The 25,494-nt window shown below is 39.4% G+C and overlaps 3 protein-coding genes across 4 annotated transcripts in view; 1 reads left to right on the top strand and 2 right to left on the bottom strand.

Moving 5' to 3' along the window:
• The window catches only part of prkd3 (protein kinase D3), a 44,269-nt gene extending 43,232 nt beyond the window's left edge, over window positions 1–1,037 (bottom strand). For both annotated transcript variants that reach the window (XM_034111482.1, XM_034111483.1), the window contains exon 1: window positions 687–1,037. The gene's annotated coding sequence lies outside the window, so the exon portion shown is untranslated. The remainder of the gene's footprint in view (window positions 1–686) is intronic.
• Window positions 1,038–1,690: 653 nt separating this feature from the next.
• Window positions 1,691–9,220, bottom strand: mocs3 (molybdenum cofactor synthesis 3). Its single transcript, XM_034111563.1, has 13 exons — window positions 8,982–9,220; window positions 7,549–7,681; window positions 7,359–7,451; window positions 6,313–6,433; window positions 5,511–5,585; window positions 5,216–5,333; window positions 4,786–4,894; window positions 4,615–4,677; window positions 3,980–4,143; window positions 3,770–3,817; window positions 3,099–3,195; window positions 2,906–3,013; window positions 1,691–1,892 (listed from the first exon to the last, which is right to left on the bottom strand). The coding sequence occupies exons 1-13, from the start codon at window positions 9,072–9,074 to the stop codon at window positions 1,735–1,737; spliced, it is 1,380 nt and encodes a 459-aa protein (XP_033967454.1). The 5' UTR covers window positions 9,075–9,220; the 3' UTR covers window positions 1,691–1,734.
• Window positions 9,221–9,753: 533 nt separating this feature from the next.
• Window positions 9,754–23,110, top strand: qpct (glutaminyl-peptide cyclotransferase). The gene is made up of 7 exons (XM_034112144.2): window positions 9,754–9,925; window positions 13,033–13,179; window positions 14,355–14,636; window positions 19,847–20,014; window positions 21,097–21,196; window positions 21,801–21,917; window positions 21,999–23,110. Exons 1-7 carry the CDS (start codon window positions 9,794–9,796, stop codon window positions 22,178–22,180), a joined length of 1,128 nt encoding a protein of 375 aa, XP_033968035.1. The 5' UTR covers window positions 9,754–9,793; the 3' UTR covers window positions 22,181–23,110.
• The last annotated feature ends 2,384 nt before the right edge of the window (window positions 23,111–25,494 follow it).

Raw genomic sequence — 25,494 nt, 5'->3', positions numbered from 1 at the left:
TATGAATGAAACAACTACTCTTCTTACCTATGCAAATCCCTTTTAAGTTGAATTAATGTAGAAAAACACACTCAGAAAATGGATTTCACCACCAACCCACCCCACAAAATTAATCACTTTACTAGAATGATTTTTTAAAGAAATTGTACTTTATTTTACTGTAGCCTACTTTACTAATAATAAACTTGTGTTGTAGACTGTTGCCTTGCATTGTTTTGGTGGTAGTGCTTCCTAGGGTTAGCTTTAAGCTAGCTCATATTGTGTCATTGTAAATGGCCCGTGCTAAAGGAGCTTTAACGTGTGTGTATAACATCATTCGTTTATCTACCTTTTTTGACAATTTTGTAAACTAACACAAGTGTTTTAACAACGGGCACCTGAGCTTGCACAACAAACAGTGCATTCGTAACGTAAAATAGATGTAAATGTTGATAAAGCGTATCATTTCTGTGTTTACAATAATTCAAACTCCACAAACATCTGGAAGCAAGGCTTCTTAACATCTGCACCCCTCCCACTTTCGATAGGCTTGCTGGCAGAACACAACCAGATTCGAGAATGCCAGCAAAACAAGTTATACAAGAGCTGAATCTACACATTCACTTTGTTGTAGCTCTACTATCCCCATACATAAAGCCCGTTTGCAATCAAACGAAGTCTTGAATCTCTCTGAAGTAATACGTTACCTTCACAGTCAGCGAAGGGTGCTTTTCTTTCCATTGTGAGCTTACTGAAGAAACTTTGTAACTCCATCAACTGAGGAAAGCGGAGCCTGAAGTTTAAGACTCTGCACTTTGTGGAAGTCACACACCAAAGCGCAGCGATCGCAGCTCACATGTAACACACAACGACATTACACACAGGCGTGCAGAGACTGACTGAGCCGTCCATTTAGTTTCTCTTATCTTTTATTCCAGATTGTAAATTCATACGCATTTTATTATCCTTCCAGCTGTGTCTACTCCCCCTGCCTGACGAGAAAAGAGCGGTCACCGTGGCTGGGGCTTGGAGTTTTTTTATTATCTCAGCATAACTGACTTTCCATGTGTGGGGAGGAAAACTTGAACTACAGTCCCTGTGAAGCAATGGCGCCTCCGATGGAGCTCAAGCCAATGCGCATGTGCCTTTCTTTTCCGTTATTTCAACTTGGCCATGTCAAGAAAACACTTTTTTTTACACGACCCGGGTCAGTTTGTAGTGCTGATTTCCAAAGTGGGGTCCAGCCAGGAGTCCTCAAAGGGTTAAGGGGGTTATGTCCCCAGAAATAAGGATTTATTTCACCTTTCTTTAAGCTAAAAACAAAAAAAAGAAGCAGTGTTGTCTCTCAATCCACAGTATTAAGAGTTTAACATAAATGTAAAGGGATGTTAAGTAGGTTATTGCGTCTGCTTAAGGACACTAGCGTGAAAAGTGCAGGTTTTATTTATTGGGTAATAGGTTAATTAACTATTACTATTTCAAAGAAAAACAGCAAGAGGGACCTGATTTTGCAAGTATGCTTACGTGTTATCTAACTGCCAGCTTGTGTCTTTCGATGAACTGAACTACACGGTATATTACACAACACATTTTAGGAATTGCTTCATTGTTTCTAGGTACAGGACATTAATAACATTACATTCATTGATGACATTAGAGTCAATTTAGTGATAAGCATGATGTTCAGTTCTCATACAAATAAAATCAACAATGACGAAAAACATAATTCAGTTTATTGACTTTTAAATTGATGAATTAGTACTGTGGAAATGTGGGGTCAATTCTATTCGCCCAAGCCATGAGGCCTCCACTGATGTCTTTCACTGTAATACTGTCCACTTCGGAGCCACTCATCTTCTCCATGACTTGCACCGCCTTCTGGGAGTCGTTGCCCATCTTGCAGATTACATACACTGTAGGAATCAGGAGAGGGAAAATACTGAGAGGTTAGTTTGGTGACACCAATGGACATTAAAGACTTAAAGAGGCTCTATTATGCTAATGTTCAGGTTCATAATTGTATTTTGGGCCTCTACTGTGAGATGTTTAGATGTTTTATTGATCAAAAGTCTTTATTTTCCTCATACTGCCTGTGTTGCTGCACCTCTTTTCACCCTCTGTCTGAAACCAGAGCCCAGTCTGCTCTGATTAGTCAACTACTAAGAGATGTCTCACCCCTTAGCTTATCACCTACAATGTGTTGGAGTGACAGCCAAGTGTGCTAGTCACAATGAAGTGTGAGTGTGACATCGTGATGTCACTATGTTACGGAAGTTTCAGACAGGGGGGGTGGGAGTGCGTGGGAGAGAAACTCCTTCTGGAGGGATCTTTGGGATTTTAGCCTTTGCAGAACATTTACATGCACAAAAACCTATAACACACTATAGGAAAGGGCAAAACGCAAAAGGCATAATAGGGCCCCCACACGTCCGATTCATATGACTAATTTACTTCAAATGTTCAACCTTTACTACTTTAAATAATAAAATAAAACACTTAAAAACGTTAAGGCACAAAAGCTGCACACATAAGTTTGAATTATACAAATGTTTCATTTAATGAAAAAGGGAAATACTTTAAATCATAGAGTTGATTGAGCATATAATAAACAACCAACAGTGTGTTGAGGCCAAATTTAGCTCATTGATAAAGAAAGCCCAACACAGTGAATAACCAGAACATCACCAAAATAACATTGTGAATATTAATTTCTCTAAAGCAAGCCAGATGCTCAGGTTGAACGTACTTGTTTTGGAAAAATGTGTCACCAAGCAACCCCATTACAAACTAGCTGTCCAAAATAAGCCTGTGGCCGGGCAGTATGAGACCACACAGTAGCAGCGTGTGAATATGCACGAGTGCGGCTCTACGTGCCTGTTCATTTCAGACAACATGTACGGACCCTAAAGGGTGTTTGGCACGTTACCTGGAGGCCTGCAGTCACCTTCCATCTGCTGCTTTAATTGGCTGATACTCTCCTGCAGTAACTGGATATGTTCACTCTTCCTGTACTCTAAACTTGAGAGGGGAATGTCTGGCAACAATATAAGGAGAATAATTACACAGAAATGGTAAATAGGAGATTGACTTTGTGCTTCAATCTCTAAAAAAAAGGATACTGAGGGAGGTAGGTAAGTGGCATATATCCACCTCCACAAGAGGGCGCACGTCCAACAAGAGATGGGGCTCTGCAGTGTCAATTATTGATTTATAATCCTGGAATTACATTAAAACAGTCCTTAATACACAACTATTAAACTTAATAATTAGAGAGAAGTACTGCCTTATCTCTTGGGACAAGACATTGATTTATATCTATACAGCAGGTCAACCATAATTACAGCAAATGTTGAAATTATGCTTTGATTTGCATTTTTGGAGTAATAAGAACACTTAAAGGGCCTTTTTCTTAAATCACAGGAAACAAAACTGTTTTTTAGCTGGAGCCTCGTTTTCACAATCTCGATTTCAGCCCAATCAATCATGATCCCAATCTCTGCGACTAATGACTCAGCGGGTTTGAAAGCACTGATTCTCTAGAAAACAGATGCAATCCACTGTGGCTGCTCTCACTGCCAAATAGAACGTGTTATTCTTTCCCATAGAAAATCTACAGGCACATTTTAATTCATTTCCCATTTGGGGCTGGGTCAGCGCTGAGATGTAATCAGTTTGGTAAATGCACGTGAAAACCGAGAAAATTGTGGGGTAATCATAGAATAAGCAGCACTAAATACAGGGAGTCACGCAATATCCAAACCTCTCTGAATCTGGACGATATATTCCCTACCTGTACTGTGATCCTCTGATCTCTGGAAAGAAGGTTGAGTTTGCGGCACTGAAAAACATGGAAACATCAGGGCAATGAGAGATCCTATGATTACAAAATAATGACATGTACTGTGTATTAAATGGGAAAATGAAGTTGCTGTAAGACACACTGTAAGACAAAACTGTGAAAAGGACCCAGTAATACTAGGCTCCTTTCTCTTTTGCCCACCTTATCAGTGGCAGCAGAGCCACAGAATGCCTCATAGTCCACCAGCCGCGTCACACTGGGGTTCTCTCCACACACTGCACACCCTGCCTGCTTGGGCCGCAGCTTGATGGACCTGAATCTGGCATCTTGAGCGTCAAACATCACCAGCTGTTGGCCGCAGGAAGCTGGCCCGACAGGTCAAGGAAAAGGATACACGACTTTCAGAGAATCGGCTAACATGTTTTCATTTGTGAATGAAAACCATAGCAACATTTAGGCAGGAAAATAATACAGTCCTTCCCTGGGTGACGCATAGGGACCAGGTGTTAGGATTGGTATCACAATGCTGGACAGAGGGCAGGATAGGGTGAATATATCATATATTCTCTAATGTTGGTCTTTATCAATCAATCAATGAAATGTTCTTTATTCGCATAAGAACACTTTTACAGCTTCAAATAGAGCTCTCATAGGAATCGCAAATGAAAAGTCAGCAGTGTTTCGGCTATATTTAATCAAAACATCATACCTTACTTTGCTAGAATAAAAGAAGATTTCAGCAGTTGTGAAGCAAAACCTAAACAGATGAAAAGCAACAACATATCTCAGGAGGGCCCTGTATATAGAGTGGGGGAGTTCAGAATGGAAAAGGATACAGCCTTGTCCGGAGGCAATCTTGAGGACTTCCAGAGCTTGGAAGCAGCCCATTATCCCTGGAACTTAAAGAAAAGTGGAAAGTTTGACTGAAAACTATCATTTACATTTACACAGACTGTACTTTGTGCACAGTTAATGGCTCCTGGGCAAGTGAAGGGGACAACACTCACCCACTCCTAACACCCCTCCGTCAGAACAGTTGGTCACTGTCTCTGAGGGTGGGGGGACCGGGTACAGACATCTGTAGCAGGGGCCTCCACGGTAGTTATACACCGTCAGCTACACACACACACACACACACACACACACACACACACACACACACACACACACACACACACACACACACACACACACACACACACACACACACACACACACACACACACACACACACACACACACACACACACACACACCACACCCACACACACACACACACACACACACACACACACACACACACACACACACACACACACACACACACACACACACACACACACACACACACACACACACACACACACGGATTTACTCACATTATAATGTAGTGTGCTGATGGACTCTTGCTACATGAATGTGGCCTTTCTACTGTACCTGCCCCTCCATTCTCAGAGCACTGGCTGACACCAGAGGCTTGCCACTGAGCACACAGGCGTCATTCACCAGATACCGCGTGGGGACGTTGTCTGAACAATCGGCAACAATGTCATATATGAGGTCAGCGAGGTCAAGGTGTCATCACAAATGTGTTAGTCACGTATATACATTTCCCAACTGAATATCTGAAGTCATGCATTAAAAGCAATCATATGCCTGTATCAGATACAGTTGATGGCTGTTTCATTTTCCATAGACTAGCATATCTGTAACAGTTGTAGGTTGAGGATACTGTTGAATGAGTTGCAAGGCATTCTCCGACGAGAGCTGCAGGTGGTAGGGAATACACTCTACTGTAGAGTTCAATCTGCGGATATAAAGTCACATGGAGACATATTAATTAATTTCCTATAACATCAGGTTTGATTCTCCCTGATAAGCTACTTTAACACATCAGAAGAGTATTCCTATCACTGTCAAATATGACGGTAATTTTCGTGCTTCATTAAGGACCAAGAACAAACCGCAAAACTGCAACATGCAAGTTTTTAATCTGACATGAGACCTTACTCACATCCTGCCCTACCATTACCCTCCTAATCTTTACTTGTCTCAACTATGAAAAATCATCATCAAAACCTGCATTATGACTCAAGACTCTTGTAGTAGAAGTTGTACCTGCGAGTGATCATTAATTACCAACTTACATAAAAAAGTGACACAGCATTTAAACCCTGCACTATCTGTTATTCAGAGATATAGCGCCCTCATGTGGTTGTGGCTATGCAATGTGTGTTTGTGTGTACCACACCACAGTGGGCCCAGTGTGAAGGAAATGGCACCAGAAAAAGCTGTCTCTAAAATAACATGTTTACAGAATTTGTACAGACTGGGGAGAAATACACAACCAAATATAACCTGTGGTGAGACTGGAAAGCGCCAGCATGCATTACACTTGACCAAATGGTTACAAATCACAACAAAACAACACTTATCATAGTTAGAGAACATGTACTAATAATATCGAAATACTAACTTCTATGTTTCAAGTCTGTTTTGGGACCAATGTATGTATGAATGTAGCCCATTTGTACCTTTTAACTGCATTAGCAGCAGACAGAGCCTTTGCCTGGTCCTGGTTCTCCTCCCCATGAAGCACCTGTCTGTGCAGGTTGCTGAGCTCCACCTCGTCATAGTCCAGCAGGCCCAGGCGCCCTGCAGAGACACAGAGAGGAAACTGTCAAACCCAAGTAATTAAACTATCTGGATTAAACCCCAAAACCAGGGTAAAGATGTATCACAGTGTACCTTAAGCAGACATGACTGGCACTTTCTTTATATGTAGTTGTTGCCTACTCTCAAACTTTCTCATTGACAAAGTGTGTATACAATGTTACCTGAGGAAAGTATACATTTGAGCGCAGAAGAAAAAATGTTCAAAAAATAAATAACGTCTGTTAACATACTCTTGTCCTTTTGCCCATTGTACCTGATTTGACAGCATTAAAATGAGTGGTATGTGTACCTGTGTTATTTACATTCTCAGTGTTATTATAGATTTGATTTCTATACGTTTTGTTTTTCATATTCTCATGTTACATTTTTCGGATTTGAGACGTTATACATATTGTGACCCAGGGACGGACTGGCCATTGGGAATACCGGGAGTTTTCCCGGTGGGCCGGTACCGAAGTGTGCCGGTCGGACAAGTCACTAGCTCCCCCCCCCCCCCCCGTTGACAATTGACTAGCGGCACCGAGTTGGGCTTCCAGTTTCCCGGGCTGATTTTTAGTCCCAGTCCGCACCTGTTGTGACCCCTTGTTAAATAAACTGTTATCTAAATTGGAGTACTAGAATGTGAGAAAAAACAAATAAAGAATACGTTTACATTTTCTTTCTTCTTTTTTTTTTTAAATGGGTGGTATGACCATTTTTTTGGGCAATAATGATAAATCATTTTGCCAGCAAACCATCCCAGCAGGTACACTTATTCAGTTTAACAGCCACCAGGACAAATTGCTAATTAAAGACCCTGCCTAAAGGGGAAGACAAACCCTCGTCAATTATTCACACCCATCAGCAAATGTATTTCAGAGTTAATGATTTGATTAGTTTGGCATTAATCATTATGAATACCTACCGATGCCTGCTGCTGCAAGATACTGAGCCAGGGGGCAGCCCAGTCCCCCGCAGCCCACAACCAGCACTGAGGTCTTGGATAGGTTTAGCTGACCTGTGGACAATAAAGATGCACTTTGTTGTGGTCGGTCATGCCATGAATCTCAGTTGAAAGAATGCTTACTATAGTACATGAGAATTAAAATCCATACCTTGTACACCGAGCTCGGGCAGAATGAGCTGTCTGCTGTACCTCATGATGTCCTCATTGCTGAGGGATGCTTTGGCTTTAAGCGGCGTTAGGGGTGTCACTTTTTCATACAGCTCCAGTACTGAGGCATTGCTCTAATATCACACCCACCAGAGAGGAATGATAACACATATAGATATAAGAAACAAGTTTAAACAGGATTTTTGAGCCATGTGGCATCACAGCCCACCACAGCATGCCTTTGTAATACAATAAGCTACATATGTCTCTCTTTACATATCTTTACAGCCCATATGCTGGACATAAGGCGCAATTTGGGAAAAGCTTGATTCATATGGAGGGATTTAGGTGGCTTATTGTATGCTTATTTATATTCCATTCAGAATTTAATATGTGTTATGTCAAATTTGTCAATGTGTGCTTTATCTCTTTTGCAATATCCACTATTTTAAAAACTTAAATAATTCCTCTTTCCCCTGCCTGAGGTGAACTAGTTTTAAAAACTGTATAAACGGTTAGCTTGTTTAGTCCAGTGGTTTCCAACCTAGGGGTCAACAATATGAAGAAACTAAGTTTGAATACACTAATCTTTATATTTTCCAGATTTATCTAAACTTTTATTATTTTGTGAAGTATAAGAAGATTTTACCCATTTGCAAAAACAGTAATGACAGTAAAATAAAACAAGTGAAAAGTGTTGATGTTCCATGTCTCTTTGGGGAAACTGCTAACCACTCATACATATCTGAAATGTATACAAAATGATATTCTAAAAGTGTAACATTTTTTTTAAATCTTAAACTGCAAAGTTACAATAGCTGTCTGATAAATGAAGAGTGAAACGTGAGTATTGTACATGTAGACGAGTAGAGGTATAAAGTAGCATATAATTGAAATGCAACAATTATCAAGTACTTTAAAAATGTACACAAGTAAACAAACACAAGTGAGTACATTTACTGGGTTACTTCCCACCACTGCTGTATGTGTTTTAAATGGCATGGGTCTCTGCTCGTTTTCATATTAGATTATTTTTTTTAATAGCTTAAAAACGGCACTAACATTATTATACTGGACGAGTATGAACCACCTTTTTTAATTGAATTGTAGTGCTTCTTATATTCTATATGAAGTTCTCATTTAAAACTCTTGGGTCTGTTTCAAAAGTTTACATGTCATGTGACTTCTAATCATCGGGACATTGTAACTACTCTAGAGTAGGACACCTAAAAGTAAAGGTAGTTCAATACAATCCGTTAGTTAGCTGTCGATCAAGTTTCACTTTTAACATAAGAGTTACCTTATTGTCTCTAACGTGCTGTTATTCTGGACTATATTGATACGCCATAAACGCTAAAGGCTATAAACTAATGAGGCGAATATATCATAACATCATGCTTCAGTACGTAATAGCATTCAGTAAGACGTTCGTACCTTTTCCAGATGTGCCAGTTTATTCTTCAGAGCGACTATTTCTTTCTCTTTCTCCTCAAGCTGTGCTTTCAAACAGCCCACCTCGTCAGTCATGGCTTCTGGTTGAAAACACGTGCAGTTGCAAACTAAATTTGTATATATAAAACAATTCTATAATTCAAAATGTGCCACTATTCAACAGTGTTAGAGGAACATGTTGGCAAATGAAACATACGCGCACAAACTTCCGGGTTAACCACGTGACAACGAGCCACGTGTTAGGTGACGTATGAAGCGCTGATTTCCCACTAAAATAAGCAATTCATTTGTAATGCTATGAATGTATATTTGTGAAAATAGATGTTGCATTAAGGTGTACGCGTAATTCACACAGATGCATTATAAGTAGGCCTATCTATACGATTATTTTTAAAATACAGGCTGGCTATTACTTGGTGTTTTGGGGTGTGTTTTTGTGAATTAAACTATAAATCTAAAACGCTGACCAGGAATTAGGTCATGCCATAACTCTGATGCAGCAAAGTGTTACCAACCACACAATTCTTGAAGTCTTGAATTGTTTTTTTACAACCTCTATTTGGTAACAAATATATTTCTAACATTACCGAACTTGTTTACTGTGAGTGATTCATCGTAAACACACACACACACACACACACACACACACACACACACACACACACACACACACACACACACACACACACACACACACACACAGTAGCTCCAGTGACGCGATGTGGGTTGTGAGCCTTGGGTCCTCCCTCCTGTTTTTCACATGATCTGTAAGCTTTCACAGAGGAGAGGCAGGAATGTGGAGAGGAGCGACAACAGCGATGGTTGACCGAAGCCTCGGTCCCTCCAAAATGCGTTTATTTTACACGGTGGCCATCTGGGTGACACTCATCCACTGCACCGATGGAATTCCCTGGACAGAAGAAAAGGTAAATAAATCAAGAGGTCATTTCCCCATTGTGTTGTCTTAAAATGTTTGCCAGGCACTCATGTGTTAATTGTATGTTTGAACACCCAGACAACTGTCTACAAAAGTGAACATTTTAAGCATGTAGGATTTTTATGAATGTATTGTCATGTATCCTCCTTTGGATGAAGTTTACATGAAGGATTGCAATTACGGATTAACTCAGTATATCTTGTTTACTTTTTTCCCCCTAACTTGACAGCAAATAAACCATAACCCTGAACTGCATTATGAACTCCAATTATGTTTATATTCAAGATTCAAGGATTTTATTTTCATATGCACAGTAGCTACAGTGTAGTTAGTCAATGAAATTCTTAGGTTCCATATATCGGACATATATATTGTGTCTCTGTAAGCATGTGTTTCCTTTCAAAATGGCAATCTATAGCTAGAATACTCATTATGAGAAAGGCAAAGTTCGCATACAGTGTTAATATGCGTCATTTATGTATTCATTGTATTCTAGCACCTCTCATCAGGGGCATGCCTGGCCCCTCATGTTCTTCATGTGTGTTATTCTTCTTCTCTTCTCTATGCCTAGTTGCTATGGCAGCACAGTCATCATCATTGATCCTCCAATTGAAGGTCTTGGTATTTATAGAGCTTAAGTGGACCCCCTTTTAACCCTCTCTGGCTCAGTGAGCCCTAGCTCTGTGACTGACTGTATTCTGTTTAACCACATAATTATACATGTGGAACTGTATGTCACTCTGTAATTACAGCCAGTCAGTGCGGGCCCAACTCAGGTTTCATACGTGAATGCTCATGTTAAGGAATGTGTCATCAGACAGTAAAGGGACACCATTTTAGGACGGTAAAGAATCCCCACTGTGATTTCTCATATAAATCTCAAGACTTAATGAAGCAAAAATGACACAAATGAGCTGGTTTCAGTTGTTCTAATGAGATGCTTCGTTGTTACATGTCTTTGTGTTGTTTGGGTTTTGGAATGTTGGTCATAAAAAAACAAGCAATAGAGAAAAGATGTCTCCATGGGCTCTGGGTATATGTGATCTGATTTTAAGCTATTTAACATCTTAAAGACTAAACAATTGATCACAGTCAACAAAGGGCAGGGTGATATGAATAAAATCAAATATGACAGCATTACGGAACAAGTGCCACAATATAGATTTGTGACAATATTGTAGTGTTGACATTTTGGAAATGATGATCACTTTATTTACAGTAATGTGTATTTATTTATAAGTGGGTAGAGGCCAATAAAAGTAAAGCCAAATGTCTGGTAAATTCAGAAAATTACATTTCCTTACTGTAATGCAGTCTTTAAAACCAGGAAAATAAACATTTACAATATTCAAAATGTAAAATATGCACTCGTATAACAATATCGATATATTGCCCAATCCTGAATCAACAGAATAATTGATCATTCAAATAATTGTCAGTATGGATTATATAACCCCCGTATATCACATTGAGAACCTTTGAGAACACACAAACAGGCTTAACTCGGATATCCACCATCAGCTCTTTCCCTCTTGCTCTCTGTCGTTCCTCTCCGTTCAGTTAGTTACCAGGACAACCAGCAGGTGAACTTTGAGACCAAATGAAAAAGAGCCATGGGGATCGAAGAATCAATGTGTTTTTTTAACCTTATGGCTGTAATTTAGCAAACATTGAATTGACAGCTCGAAACCTGCAAATCCACATTATGCTCCTTTGACTAAACAAACTGGTTTATTTGCTTTTCCTTTTATCATGTCCTAGGGCACAGGAGAGCATGCAAGCACCCTTCACTTTCCTGTCTCTTTTTCTGAGGCCTTTTTTACTAAAGTAGCCTTTGTGTGAATGTGAAAAGATCCAATCAGTGTTTATTCACACTGGTCTAATTGGACCTGCCTCTCTGCAAAGATGTGTGAGGGTATCATTTTTAAGACATTACCATGTATGTGATATGACAGTAGCTGACAGTAAAAGGTCCCTCTTGTGGTACATTTTCTCCTGTAGTAACTTATTAACTGGACAATCAAAAATCCACTGTTGACAGACCCAGTAGGTGGTTTCCTGACAGTGTTGTTGTGACACACAGTTGTTCTGCAGGATGTGTATCATCATGTTGCTCAATAGTAAAGCATCATATAAAATGTTCCCAAATCCTATACTAAGAAGTAGTTGATGTCACAATCTGATGAAGGACCCAAATGCAGCACTCGAGAAACCCAGGAGTATAGACCCTCCAGAAAAACGCGGGCAAAAATCCTTGATTATGCGAGCTAAAATCATTGATTATGCGGGCTAAAATCCTTGATTATGCGAGCTAAAATCATTGATTATGCGGGCTAAAATCATTGATTATGCGAGCTAAAATCATTGATTATGCGGTCAAACATGCAGAGTTTTATGTGATTTTATGCGGTGAAATTGCGGGAAGTTGTGAAATATGCGGAAAGTTGCGAAATATGCTAAATATGCGGAACAATGCTAGCATAAAGACAAAGTACGATCTGGCAACGGGTGTGTGTCTGGTGAGGGTTTAAATACTGGCAGTGAAACTAATGGGTGCAGTAGAGAAAGAGAGTGAGCAAAAACGTATTCACCTGTCTCACCTGTTAACCATGGTTAACAGGTGAGACAGGTGAATGGAAAACTACTGGTGAATGATGGAGCAGACTGTGACAGTTGATCTGAAAGTGTATCATAATCTAATAGACACGGACAGTAAGTAGGAGTAACTAGAAGGACAGTCTCAAGCCAAGCCCTATCTTGCAATGATTTTTGAATTAAATATCATTTTCTGAATTTGTTTTTTGGTTCCTCTCCCCAAATTTGGCATTGGGCCAATAACTTGCCTTTAATCCTAATAATCACACTGTTTGGTGGAGGTGAATATTGCTTTGTAATTTACTGTGTTTCATACTCTGTTTGCAACACTGCAATGCTTAACAGGGATCCGATCACATCACTGATGTTTAGCTGATATGATTACCTCGCAATACTCTTTCTGAACACACTTAATTTCATCCTACAATAGAGCACGATGCTGTTTCTCATCCATTTTGTGTTGTCTTGTCTTGTTTGTCTTGTTCCTCTGGCTCTGTCCAGCTCCATCACCGAGCCTTCACTCTAACACGAGCTGAGATCAGCACGGCTGTGTCTCACACTGACCTGGAGAAGATGTGGCAGAGGGACCTGAGGCCGCTGCTGGTCACCAGGTACCCCGGCTCTGCAGGCAGCACGGCCGTGCAGGAGGTGAGTTTATTGACAGAAACTCTTATGGCTACAATATAGAACACTGTGAAGCAGGGGTGTCAAACTCAAGGCCCGGGGGGCAAATCCGCCCCGTGACTTCATTTTCTGTGGCCCCACAAGAGCTTGCAAAGAATATGATATGTTTATTATACGGTTACATGCCGATTTACATAAGCACGTTGCCCATAAACTACATGTCCCACAATGCATCTCAAATTAGACTTTTTTTCTCCGAATTTGACTTTCTTCCTTCTAAATATGCATTTTTTCTTATAATGTGCCCTTTTCTCAGATTTTGACTCTTTTTTAAAAAAAAAAAAAAATTATTGGGACTGTTCTATTAAGTACTGGTCAGGTGTAGCAAAGCAGTTGGGTACGCAAATGCATGTTATTTAATTGGAACCAAGGCAAATCCCATCCCACTGTATTAAGAAGTCTTTAGAGTACTTCCCACAGAAAGACTTGGCGCCAAATTAAAAGGAAATGAGACAGCTTCATACATTTATGGCACTGATAAACCACTTACCCAATGATCTTAGTGGCTTAATTCAAGGAGGAAGTGGCACCACGGACTGGAAGGCTTATTATTTTCATATTAAGAATAATGCGTGAGGAACAGTGTGTAAAATCACACATTCATCTTATGATTAATGTGTGTATTTATGAATCTGAAGGCATCAATACAATCCCCGTCGATGTCCATTTGTTTATTACTTCATCAAGCTCAGGCCTGTAACAAAATGATAATATTATAATAGAATTTATTTTAATCTGATATACGTTGAAAAAGAGATATGTAACTTCCCTACTACCCAGCATTAAACATACATACACATATTTGTCAAAAATGGAATAAACAATATGAAAAAAGATACCATAACCTCATTTAAAACCCAATTTATTTGGCAAAATTCAGGAACTTTATTCACATAAGCATATCATATTTATTAGGCCTCAATGTTTATCATAGGAAATACAGCCAATTCAGGAAGTTATTATAAAAGGGTGTTTCATTCCTGAAGAATTAGGAACTAACAGGTGTAAAGCAGACTAATTTGTGTTTAAACAAGTTTAATGACCATAGACGTAAATCAACTTATTATTTAAGTGTGTAATAAAGTGAGTTCCCAGCTGATTCTTCATTACTAACATGTCATCTTTGCATGTGTTCACAGCATATCAAAACCGTCCTGGCTGGCCTGGGGGCGGGCTGGGAGGTGACGGAGGATAAGTTCATGTCACAAACCCCCTACGGCCCCCTGCCCTTCACTAACCTAGTGGCCACTCTCAACTCATCAGCCACCCGCCAGCTGGTCCTGGCCTGCCACTACGACTCCAAGTACTACCCCCCCCAGTGGCACGGCAGGGCGTTCCAGGGAGCCACGGACTCTGCTGTTCCCTGCGCCATGATGCTGGAGCTGGCCCGAGCCCTGGATGAGGAACTGAAAGCTCAAAAGGTGGGTGTTCAATACATTACTGGTCTATCTGTGTGCCTGTAAATCCCCGCTTTTAAATGACACTCATACTACCCTATTTCAACACACTCTCACTCCCTAAGCGTCCAATAGCGACGTTTGGTCAGTGTCCGTGGCGTCCAATTGTGACGCTCCTAGGCTCCTTCAGCGTCATAAAGGGACGCAAATAGCTTTAAACTGATTGCAATGTATTCCCATCTGCGTCGGGATTTGACGCTCATGGAAGCACGGCATTAGTTTATGCCGGCTGCCCTTAAAGGCAATGTGAGCGTCCATTCCCATTGGATAACGGAGAATTGTACACCCGGAAGTAAGTATTCTTCTTACTGTCGATTGATTTTACAGTGATATCTGCACTACTCATCGACTAAAGAACACCAGATTATCCTTGTTAACAACACAACATTGATTGGTTTAAATTGTGTGCAATGCTTTTGTATTTTTCCCCTTCGATTCGGAGAAACAAATATTTTTTCTGAGTAAAGGATGGCAGAAGACACTACACTACCCAGAATCCCCAGCTATCGTTTGGACTACACCATGTGCTCTGTTTGACAAACCCCGAGATGGCTGGCGTCTATGTCACATGATCTTCAAATTTCTCCCTGCAGAAAAAGAAAACATGGCCGAAATTCGTTTTATTCTCGGTAGAAAATGCCTATTTTAAAGTTAGTTTGGCCATTAAAATGCGTTTTGATGTCATTTGATGCGAGAAATATGAGTTGTTATTTCAGATTATGTGTGCAGTGGATGTACATGATCTTTAGTTTGCTAGTTATTACGAAGATTACTTCAGGAAATCGCGACGTTTTCATTGTTACCAAGGTGGTTGCTAGGGACGCTGCTATCGATATTATTTCTGTTATGTTGTGTAACTGTTTAATGGTGTTAGGGTTAGCCCGATCCCTATAAAGTATATTCATTACTCGTTATTCTCTACTAATAGTTAATTAAAGACTGTATGTAATGACTATTTTGCACATCCCTTTCAAGATTTCATGATTTTCTAAGGTTTATTGACATATCATATAGGCCTACACAACTGTGGTGTAGTTCTGCACTGAATGAAAAACTTGGGTTCCAGCTTCCTCAATAGTGCATTACAAGACATCTATCAATATTTGTGCATACCTCCAGCAATGTTAACTATGTTGAAGCACTTATTTTAACTGATATTATACATAATGTATTATACTCTTATAAGATGTATGTAGATATTTCATCTCCGGTCTTGTCAGGTATTGAACAATCAATAAATATAGAACACAGAATTGTTGAATATAAAACACAGAATTTGTGTGATTATACTAAATGATTTTCAAATAAACACAACTGCATATTTAACTGTTACACATGCTGATGTAACGCAAATGTTCCAAAATGGGATCAATAAAGTATATCTTATCTTAAGCTGATCGATGGCTACTGCCATATTTGCAAAATGTGCCTCTGAACCTTGACAAGTGCATGTTTCAGGCTTATCAATTAATGTAATGTAATGTTATCACAGAGGTCACACACATAAGACCAGCTGTTAAATAAAGCTCTTCTGACCTTAGCTGGCGTGTGGGTATATATATTAATACTGCCCATAATGGGCACAAGCAATTTTCACCCATTTATTAATTATATGTTTTAAATGTGAGTGTTTCCTGTCCCCTAAACCTCCAGGGATGTACACAGTTTAATACTGGCAACTTCTTATTATGGGAAATACGAAAACGTCTTTTAAAACTACAACTCCCAGTAGCGACGTGCCATAGAGAACATGTTGCGAAACAGAATAGCCAGCATGTGTAGTTCTGGGGACGGGGTGGGGGAGGGGGGACGCGGTGGACCCGTTAAAATCCAGTTTTGGACAGTCTGCCGTGGTTCCATCCCATTTCAAGTGCTGTTCGAGAATCGGCTTAACCCTCGGAGCACACTCTCCAATCACAGAGCTTGAGGACTATCACGGGTTTGTCAAACAGAGCACATGGTGTAGTCCAAACGATAGCTGGGGATTCAGGGTAGTGTAGTGTCTTCTGCCATCCTTTACTCCTGGGAATGGACGCTCACATTACCTTTAAGGGCAGCTGACATAAACGAATGCCGTGCTTCCATGAGCATCAAATCCCGACGCAGATGGGAATACATTGCAATCAGTTGAAAGCTATTTGCGTCCCTTTATGACGCTGAAGGAGCCTAGGAGCGTCACAATTGGACGCCACGGACACTGACCAAACGTCGCTATTGGACGCTTAGGGAGTGAGAGTGTGTTGATTTGGAAGTGTGAATTTGTTTTTGTGATGGTGACCAGCGCTGACTTGAGTTGTGGTCATGAATCACAGGCAAGTCATACAACACCATCACCAATGACAGTAAGCTCTGGGGAAAACAAGACCAAACATGTTGCAGACGGTTATAGGAACTAGGTGATCATCACTATAGATGTGTTCATGTCACCCAAATATGAGAAAGTTAAGTTACAATTATTCATTTAATGTGCACATTTGTTGGCAAAGAAAGGCTTCGATCATGCACAAACAATGTACATTGAATATTTAATTAAATCAAAATCTATGTTGATCTAATTCATGAAATAGGGCAGAAGTCTAAAGGGATAACTATAATAAAGACTTTAAAAGATATACAAAAATAAGTCGTTTGTGGCAGACATGTACAGTCATTTAAAAATGAATAACTAAATGTTAACAGGAATGATTATGTCTATATGGAGATATAAAATATATGTGAAATATATACAGAGATGTAAAAAGGTTGTGAAAAATGTATAAAAGTATAAATATCAGTGTTATACGTGTTAAAGCGGAGCCAGAAGAAAGTTTATACTAAAAAGTACAATTGATGGTTGATTTGTCAAGTGATTCGGTCACAAAAAATGAAGATGCAGATAGACACATACAATTATATACATTATCGATTTCATTTAGTTTGTTGTTAATATAATTACTTTGTAAAGAACGGTCAAAGTAAATTGCCATGAACCTTTATGAATTTAAAAACATTTTACTAAAGAAAAAAAATGCTTTGTTTGAATTAAAACAAAAAATCTATATATAATTGCTCCACAAACAAGTGCATCATAACACTTAGTATTCATGCAGCGCGCTCCTCGCTGCAGCTCAGAGGCCTGTCTGCAGCTCAGTGAGGTCTGACAGAGAGAGATCAGCCAGGGACGTGTTCATCAGACTCAGCCCGTCACAAAGGTCGTTGGGGGAATAGCAACTGAATGCAAATACAATACAAGCCATGGAGGCGGACACACAATCAATACCATAGCTAATAAACGACACAGAGGAGGATTTTAACTTCCAATCCAATACAAATTCATTTATAAAGACGACTTTAACAAAACATAGACTGAAGTTATGTGCAACTGTGAAATAACAACTATAAACACTGCACAATTGATAGATTGATATAAAAGACAAAATGACAATAATACAAACAAAAGGGCAACTTTTATACTAAATTAAAAGACAAATAATAAAGATGGGATTTAAAGCAGGCAGTATAGTGGCCAGCATTACATGAAAACTAGCAGAAGCATATATTTGGGGTGCAACAAAAACTGAGGGTTGTTAGAATATACTTGTAGAGAGAATAATCGCTAAATCCCCCATAAATTCACAATAAATCAGTGAACTCTCTTTGTGAGTCATTTTAGCCACAATAATTGGGAAGTCAAAATCTGATACCTTTACAGAGCCCTAATTTCACACTAAACCAAAAACCTCAAAACCACTAGGGGGCAGCAGGGTCATTCTACAGAAAAGGTGGAATCTGGGTGATACAAATCTGCTGAAATATATTCCTTCTAAAAGCATCTAAAACCTGTTAAATAGAAATAACTAACACTTAACTTGATGAATCCACAACAAGTAGAGTTAAAGTATTTTTATTTTTTTAATTATTTGTATACTTTATACAAAGTGTATTTGTATAGGAATGTCACTGGTGTTACGTGTTACCAGGAAGAAGAGTAACACCAGTGACGGTAACACCAGTGACAATTTGGAGAAAACACTACCATTTTAACAACATGCAATGTGTCAGACCAAATATGGCTTCCGTCAATATCAAAATCGTTTAACTCTTCAATACAATACATTTTCCCATTCAAATGTTCACCCCTAGGGCTATGCAATGAGTAACACTAATGACAGACTTGAAAGACGCATGTAAAATTTGAAGATAAAATGACACCTTTAACAAACAAAGTAAGAAGTATCTGACTTTCCTTATGTCTTTGTCCACTGCACTGTCTCAAATGATCTCTTGTTACAGGAGGCACTTCAGAGACAGTACATTATTTCAAAATAAAAGCGTTTTGTGTAGCAGTAACACCAATGACGTAATTTTGGGTGACTGACATTTATTTGATATTATTAATAACAATTTGCGTTTTTTTTACCATTTCAGTGTTATATTTAATGCTTGTAATGTAAATATAAATTAGATTTATTTATTGAAAAAAAAATCTTTTAAATTAAAACTATAGGCTCCACTTCCATGATCAAAGTGACAAGGCAGTTCCTTGAACTTGGCATTTTAAATAAATTGCAATGTACGTATAAAACCATTTTTTAATTATTTTTGATTTAGTACCATTGCAAAGACAATCTCTATTTATTCAACATATATAATGAATGTGAGTATTAGGTCAACGTCATGTATTTTGGTGTCTGCAAAAGTAAGTGACAGCACTTCCACCTTTTCTGTAGAATGACCCAGCAACATTCTGACTCAGAAATCCTTTATTAGTAACTCCCGTAATTTTCGCAAAAGTTGAATAGCAGGTAAAAATCAGATATTAAATAATAAAGAAAGTAATGCACACATTATTAATAAATAAAGACAAATAATTACACAAACATGGCAAAAAAATAATAGCAGTAAGTTCGGTAAACTAAGATGGCATTGAAGTATTGTGACATAAAAGAATATAAGTTGGGACATTTATAAAAATAAGTATTTTTTTTTACTTTAAAGTGATTATAGCGTACAAATGGCAGATAGTGTTTCTATTGCACATTGCAGGTTTATTGTACAGGATTGCATGAGTCTCTATTTGTGGGGGGTCTACCAGGGGTCTTCCAGGGGCTGTGGGGGTTGTAGAGTCTGACTGCTGCAGGAAGGTCTACATTGAAGTCAATGCCTTGACTGTCCTCTGTTTACCCCCCATGCAGAGCTCCAGTGCTGACCTCACCCTGCAGTTGCTCTTCTTTGATGGCGAGGAGGCTCTTTTCCAGTGGACCCCCACAGACTCCATTTATGGCTCCCGGCACCTGGCAGAGAAGATGGAGGCCACCCCCCACCCTGCAGGAGCCACGAACACCAACCAGCTAGACGGCATTGTACAACACAGTTCTTTTTTTCTGCCTAAACCACCTTAAAGGTCCCTACTCCTTTTCATCAATATAATATAATTCTCAGATATATACAAAACATGTCTCTGAAGTGTTTGGCTTCAAACACCAAACAGATCACCCATTGTAGCAGATCACCCTCTGTTTCAGCCCCAAAAGTACTGATTCTGGGTCTGTTACCTCTGAGAGAGATTTGGTTAAAAAAAACACAATGGTGCTCTAGGAGGAGATTCAGGTGATAAGGTGTGTGGGGGGGGTTATCTTGGTTGGTGTTATTATGACATCACAAAGTGGCCAAAATCGGATCAGCTCATTTTCAGACAGGTTTTTATATACATTAAATGGATCAGGACAAAAAGAGGGATCTCTTTACACAGAGGGGACACATGTTTATGTTTAAAATACATTAAAAAGTGAATAGGTGACCTTTACATGATTATAATCACACTGAAAAACACACTTCTGTTAGCCCACATCACTTCAAGCGCAACCTGCTAAGCACTGATCTTGTAGACAGACAAATTCCTAACAAGGCGGGTGCATGTCTTAAATTGTTTTGTATTACCAAGGAATGTCAGATCACAAAGCTGGTCATTTTATCTGGGAGGGCTTGGGTGTCTTGATATTAAACATAATTGATTACACATGATAAGAAGATGTCAAGTTAATTGGTAAATGTTTCTGAATTGTAACCATGGAGCGACTATCTACAAATGTAGACATTCCTGTGGAGATAAAGCAGACAGTCTCTTAAAGAAATGTGTGTGTGTGTGTGTGTGTGTGTGTGTGTGTGTGTGTGTGTGTGTGTGTGCGTGCGTGCGTGCGTGCGTGCGTGCGTGTGTGTGTGTGTGTGTGTGTGTGTGTGTGTGTTTGTGTGTGTGTGTGCGTGCATGGATGCATGTGTGTATGTTTGAGCATTGAGCAGTGATGTCAGTGTGTTGCACCACCACATCTCAAAGCAGGGTCTCTGAGGTGTGATGGGAACTGGCTTCTTATGCTTTTACTATAACTTTTCTTCAGGATTTATAGAGTTTCTCATGAGAGATCACCAGACTTTTCTTCTCCTCCAGGATCTGTTTGTGTTGTTGGACCTGATCGGGGGCCCGAGCCCGAGCTTTGGCAACCAGTTCCCCAGCACATCACACTGGCTCTCTAGGCTGCAGAGCATCGGTGAATAGTCCAAAGTTTTCCTACTATTGTACACACTGTGAAGAACTGTTTACTATGGTGAAGGTGTGCCACAAGTCACTTTAATCATGAGTCGTTAATAAGTTAGTCATATTCAGACCATCATCATCACTTAAGGGCAAATGTGGCAACTGTCAAATTATTGTGCATTTGTCACATTGAAGCTCTTGTGTTGTTGTGATTGCACTGTTTAGATTCTGCATATAGTGGATATATTGTGTATTTTCAGCCTAATGAACTTATAGAGGATTACAATCCTATTTCCTCACTCATTTTTAGCAAGATAGATTTTTGTCCTTGGTTTTTCCTTTTTTTTTATGGATCCGGTTTCCTTTCAAAAACAATTATGTTATTAATCAGAATTTACAAACATTTAATCCATCAAAATGTGGTTACAGTTATGCAATGTGTAAGAAAGGAAAACAAAAGTAGCTTGAGTTGACAATCCAAAAACCATAAACACAAGATCAAGCAAAGCAAACTATTCAATAATCTTTTTACACAATTAAGAAATTATACCTTAGCATGTTTTATTTTTCTTTACTCTGAACTAACTCACTCTTTGTCTTCCCTCTTATATTCTCAGAAAAGCGTTTACACTCCATGAACCAGCTTGTGGATCATCCTGACAGCGTGCAATATTTCTGGCCCAATATACCGGTTGGTCACGTTCAAGATGATCATATACCATTCCTAAACAGAGGTAAACCCAACAAAGTAACACAAATACAGCAAAAATGATGACATTGTATTTCTCTGTCCTCATCCCATGTTTTTCTCTCAGGTGTGCGCGTCCTCCATCTGATCCCCTCCCCCTTCCCGTCTGTATGGCACACGTTTGACGACAACGAGCAGAACCTGGATCGCGCCACCATTCAGAACCTCAACAAGATCATCCAGGTGTTTGTTCTGGAGTACCTCAACGCCAGACCCGCCGTCCCTTCAAACCCACAGAATGTCCCCTAAAAAGAAAAAAAGCATTACATCTTTGACGTTTCACTGCAGTAAAAATCTGTTATTCTACAGACTGTATTTAATGTTGTTTGAACAGGAACAATATGTATCTCTTCTTGATCTTATCATTTCGACGTTGAAACTCAACTCTGTACATCAGATGGCTGCCAGCTGTAAAAAGCATAGAGAATATGTTTAGAGATCTACATGCACATATTTTCATTTCTTGGTACGAATCTATTTCGGGGTATGTGAAATGTACTTTCTTCCATTTCTTGGACTTCAAGACCCTGACGCTTCATCTTCCCTTAAAGTCCCCAGCAACAACATCAGTACACAGGATCTTTTGTGTGTTTACTTTTACTACACTGCTCTCTTTATGTCAGCCTCCTCCTTTACACTGTGATGAGGCATCTTAGTGTCAATGCTAATGTCTAGGATCGTGTGCCTCAAAGAGAAAGAATAAGAGCAGTGTAGAGGAAATAAAAGAAAACAATAATGTGAACGATTAAAATGCCTTGACACCCTTTATTTTGAAAGGCCACATGTAAGTTCAGAGTAGCTATCTTTTTCTAGTCATACCATCCATAGTCTCTGATCTGTGATGTTGTGAGCTACATTTAAACAATATGGTGACACACACAGAAGGTGACATTTCCTCTCCTACAGTAAAACTGTTCAGACTGAAGCTGTCAGGGGCAGGAAGTGGCTTTATATGATCTAACAACATCTTTAGCCCTTCATATCCTGTCATCTTAGATAGCAAAGTGGAATACTTCCTGTACTGGTGTTTCTCCTGCCGTTGTTTATATGATATTATTAGCCTGATCCTAATATAGATCCCAGAATAATATACAGTGCCAAACCTGGACTTCCTGTATTTTGATGCTGAAATAAATGTTGATTCAGAATACAAGCGAGGCCATAAAGAGTTTGCTTATCTTTGCGAGTCTTTGTTTTACTTTGAGTGTTTTGGGAGCTTTGAAAGAAGAAGTTGGTCATTGTGATTATCTAACGTGACCTTTTGTGTGAGGAAGTGCTGACTTTTTTGTAATACAATCCTAGAACAACAATGATAGTGTAACCAATACAGCGCTCAAGTCTTCCTCCCTCTCTCAGCCTTAAAGCTTGGGCCCCCTCCTCCTCCACAGACCAAAACACACTTTCCATCCCTCCGTCTCACCTCCACAACAATCCCATGATTCCTTTAATCCTATCAGGGAGGACCTCCCCTGAATTCCACACCACCCTGATCCTGTTTAATGGAGCCCACTCCCATGAGAACAGAGCGTGGATCAGACTCTCCCATTCGCCGCAGTCGGAGACGTTTGGGAAGCCTGGCAACAATCTACACAAACACACTGTTTATCTTGACTTAAAGAAGATAACAAGTTACTCAAGGGGCACAAACTCTGAATGTAAACAATGGTAAAACTTCAGCAACTTGACATACTTTACAGAGACATCTTTGCTTCTTTTTTGTCTTGCACTTTGCTAACCATGATCACTCACTCACACACTTCTTGTCAAGTTTTCTACTCAAAGCCTACCTCAGGCATTATACCTGTCAGTCAACACCTATATTACTCGGTTAGGTTTTAATCTTTAATTAACTTTCATGTAAAGAAAGGACTCAAAATATGTCTCGTCTCAGTCAGCATGCTGGAACAGGGAAAAAGTAATTGTCTTATATCACTGTATTGGGTTTCCAATATATTTATGCCAGACAAAAAAGCATGCCAAGGTTTGACAGCAGCCAAGCTTGAATCTGCAGATGATTACAGTGCGGAGAAGCTTCCAGCTGTACCGCAATGGAGTGATAGGAAGGGCCGGGACTCCCATGAAAATAACAAGCCAGGAAAGGTTACTTAATGTTACATATCATAATAGTAAAACTACCATCATTTTCAAAGCCTCTTCAGAAGGTACAGGGCCAAAACAGGCTGGAGTTTAGTTTATTTAGAATAAGTATTTGGATATTTGGATTTGTATGCACTCTTTACCATGCACATAACCTATTGTCACTGACAGGAGAGAAGCACAATCCAAAAAGTTTTGTATTGCTTTATAATCAATCATAATAATAATTATCCAAAGCGACATACTAGTGCAATAAACCATAACGATTCAAACGAAGGACAACAACAACAACAACAACAACAACAACAACAACAACAACCACAGTGCTGACATATTTACTTCAAACAAGCAATATCATTGTAAGTGCTGGTGAATAATTAAAACTAGCTAGTGGACCCTCGCAGATGGGGGTGCTGCAGCCCCCTCAGCATCCCCCCTTCCTGCGTCCATTCGCGATGTCTCGCTGTCTCGCAAACCCCACGCATGCAAGGAGGAAATTAACCCAGCTCACACTGTCCGCTCCTCGCAGCAGCGAGCCGTGCAACGTCCCGCCAACACGGCACCCAGACCCCACGCAGCATTCTCATCTGTTTGTCCTTAAGTTACTGGTGTCATTTTTTGGTTGCTAACGCCATTGTAACACATAATCACTGATGTTCCGCAGTAACCAATCAGAGCACAGTGGGCTCACAGGGAGGGGGGGCAGGAGCTCCAACAAGCCATTTAGGACAGAGAGTGAATACACTACATATTATACAGAGATGCTGTATGTATGAGAAACCAATGTAAATTTGGAAAATTGTACAATATAAATCTATTCTAGTAGACATCAACAATGGAATTATGATCAGGAGACCTTTAACAATTAAATGAGATTGTATGACGTAATGATGTAATAACTAAATTACCAACAGAGGGCAGCAGTGAGTCAAATTTTGTTCAGTGAAAAATAAAAGTTCTTCATACTTCTGAAGTTAAAATAGGCATGGCATGGATACATGTAGGCTATATAAAATGGAGACTGCAAACATGATTGATAAAAACAGTAAAAACACCCTAATGAGTTTTTCATATAAATAAGCCATTTTCAGCGTGCTCTAACTCATGACATTCAATCTATTTGAATTATGTTGACAGACTCACATAATCTGTGTTTTAAAAAAAAAAAAAATTTCATCCAGGAGCAACAAAATATAAATTGGGCATCACATTGTTTGATATGTACACGCCTCCAGTTTCAAATGAGGGCGGTGAACACGCAGAAACTACCAACATCACACGCTGCATTCACATCCCCTCCGTAATCTCTGGTATCCATGTCCTAAAACGGTAAACTGTTGACAAAAAGTGTATACCATTGTTGTATGTTCAATTGGTTTTGGTAATAAATGAGTATACAATTAGCTGTTGCAACATAAAGCAGAAAAAGCTAGCTTTTATCAAAAAGAGGGAAATGCATCATAATT

This window comes from Pseudochaenichthys georgianus, chromosome 22 (genome assembly GCF_902827115.2).
Source record: "Pseudochaenichthys georgianus chromosome 22, fPseGeo1.2, whole genome shotgun sequence".
In the NCBI taxonomy this organism is placed as follows: domain Eukaryota; kingdom Metazoa; phylum Chordata; class Actinopteri; order Perciformes; family Channichthyidae; genus Pseudochaenichthys; species Pseudochaenichthys georgianus.
The sequence above is the reverse complement of the archived record's forward strand: the minus strand, read 5'-3'. Positions and strand labels throughout refer to the sequence as shown.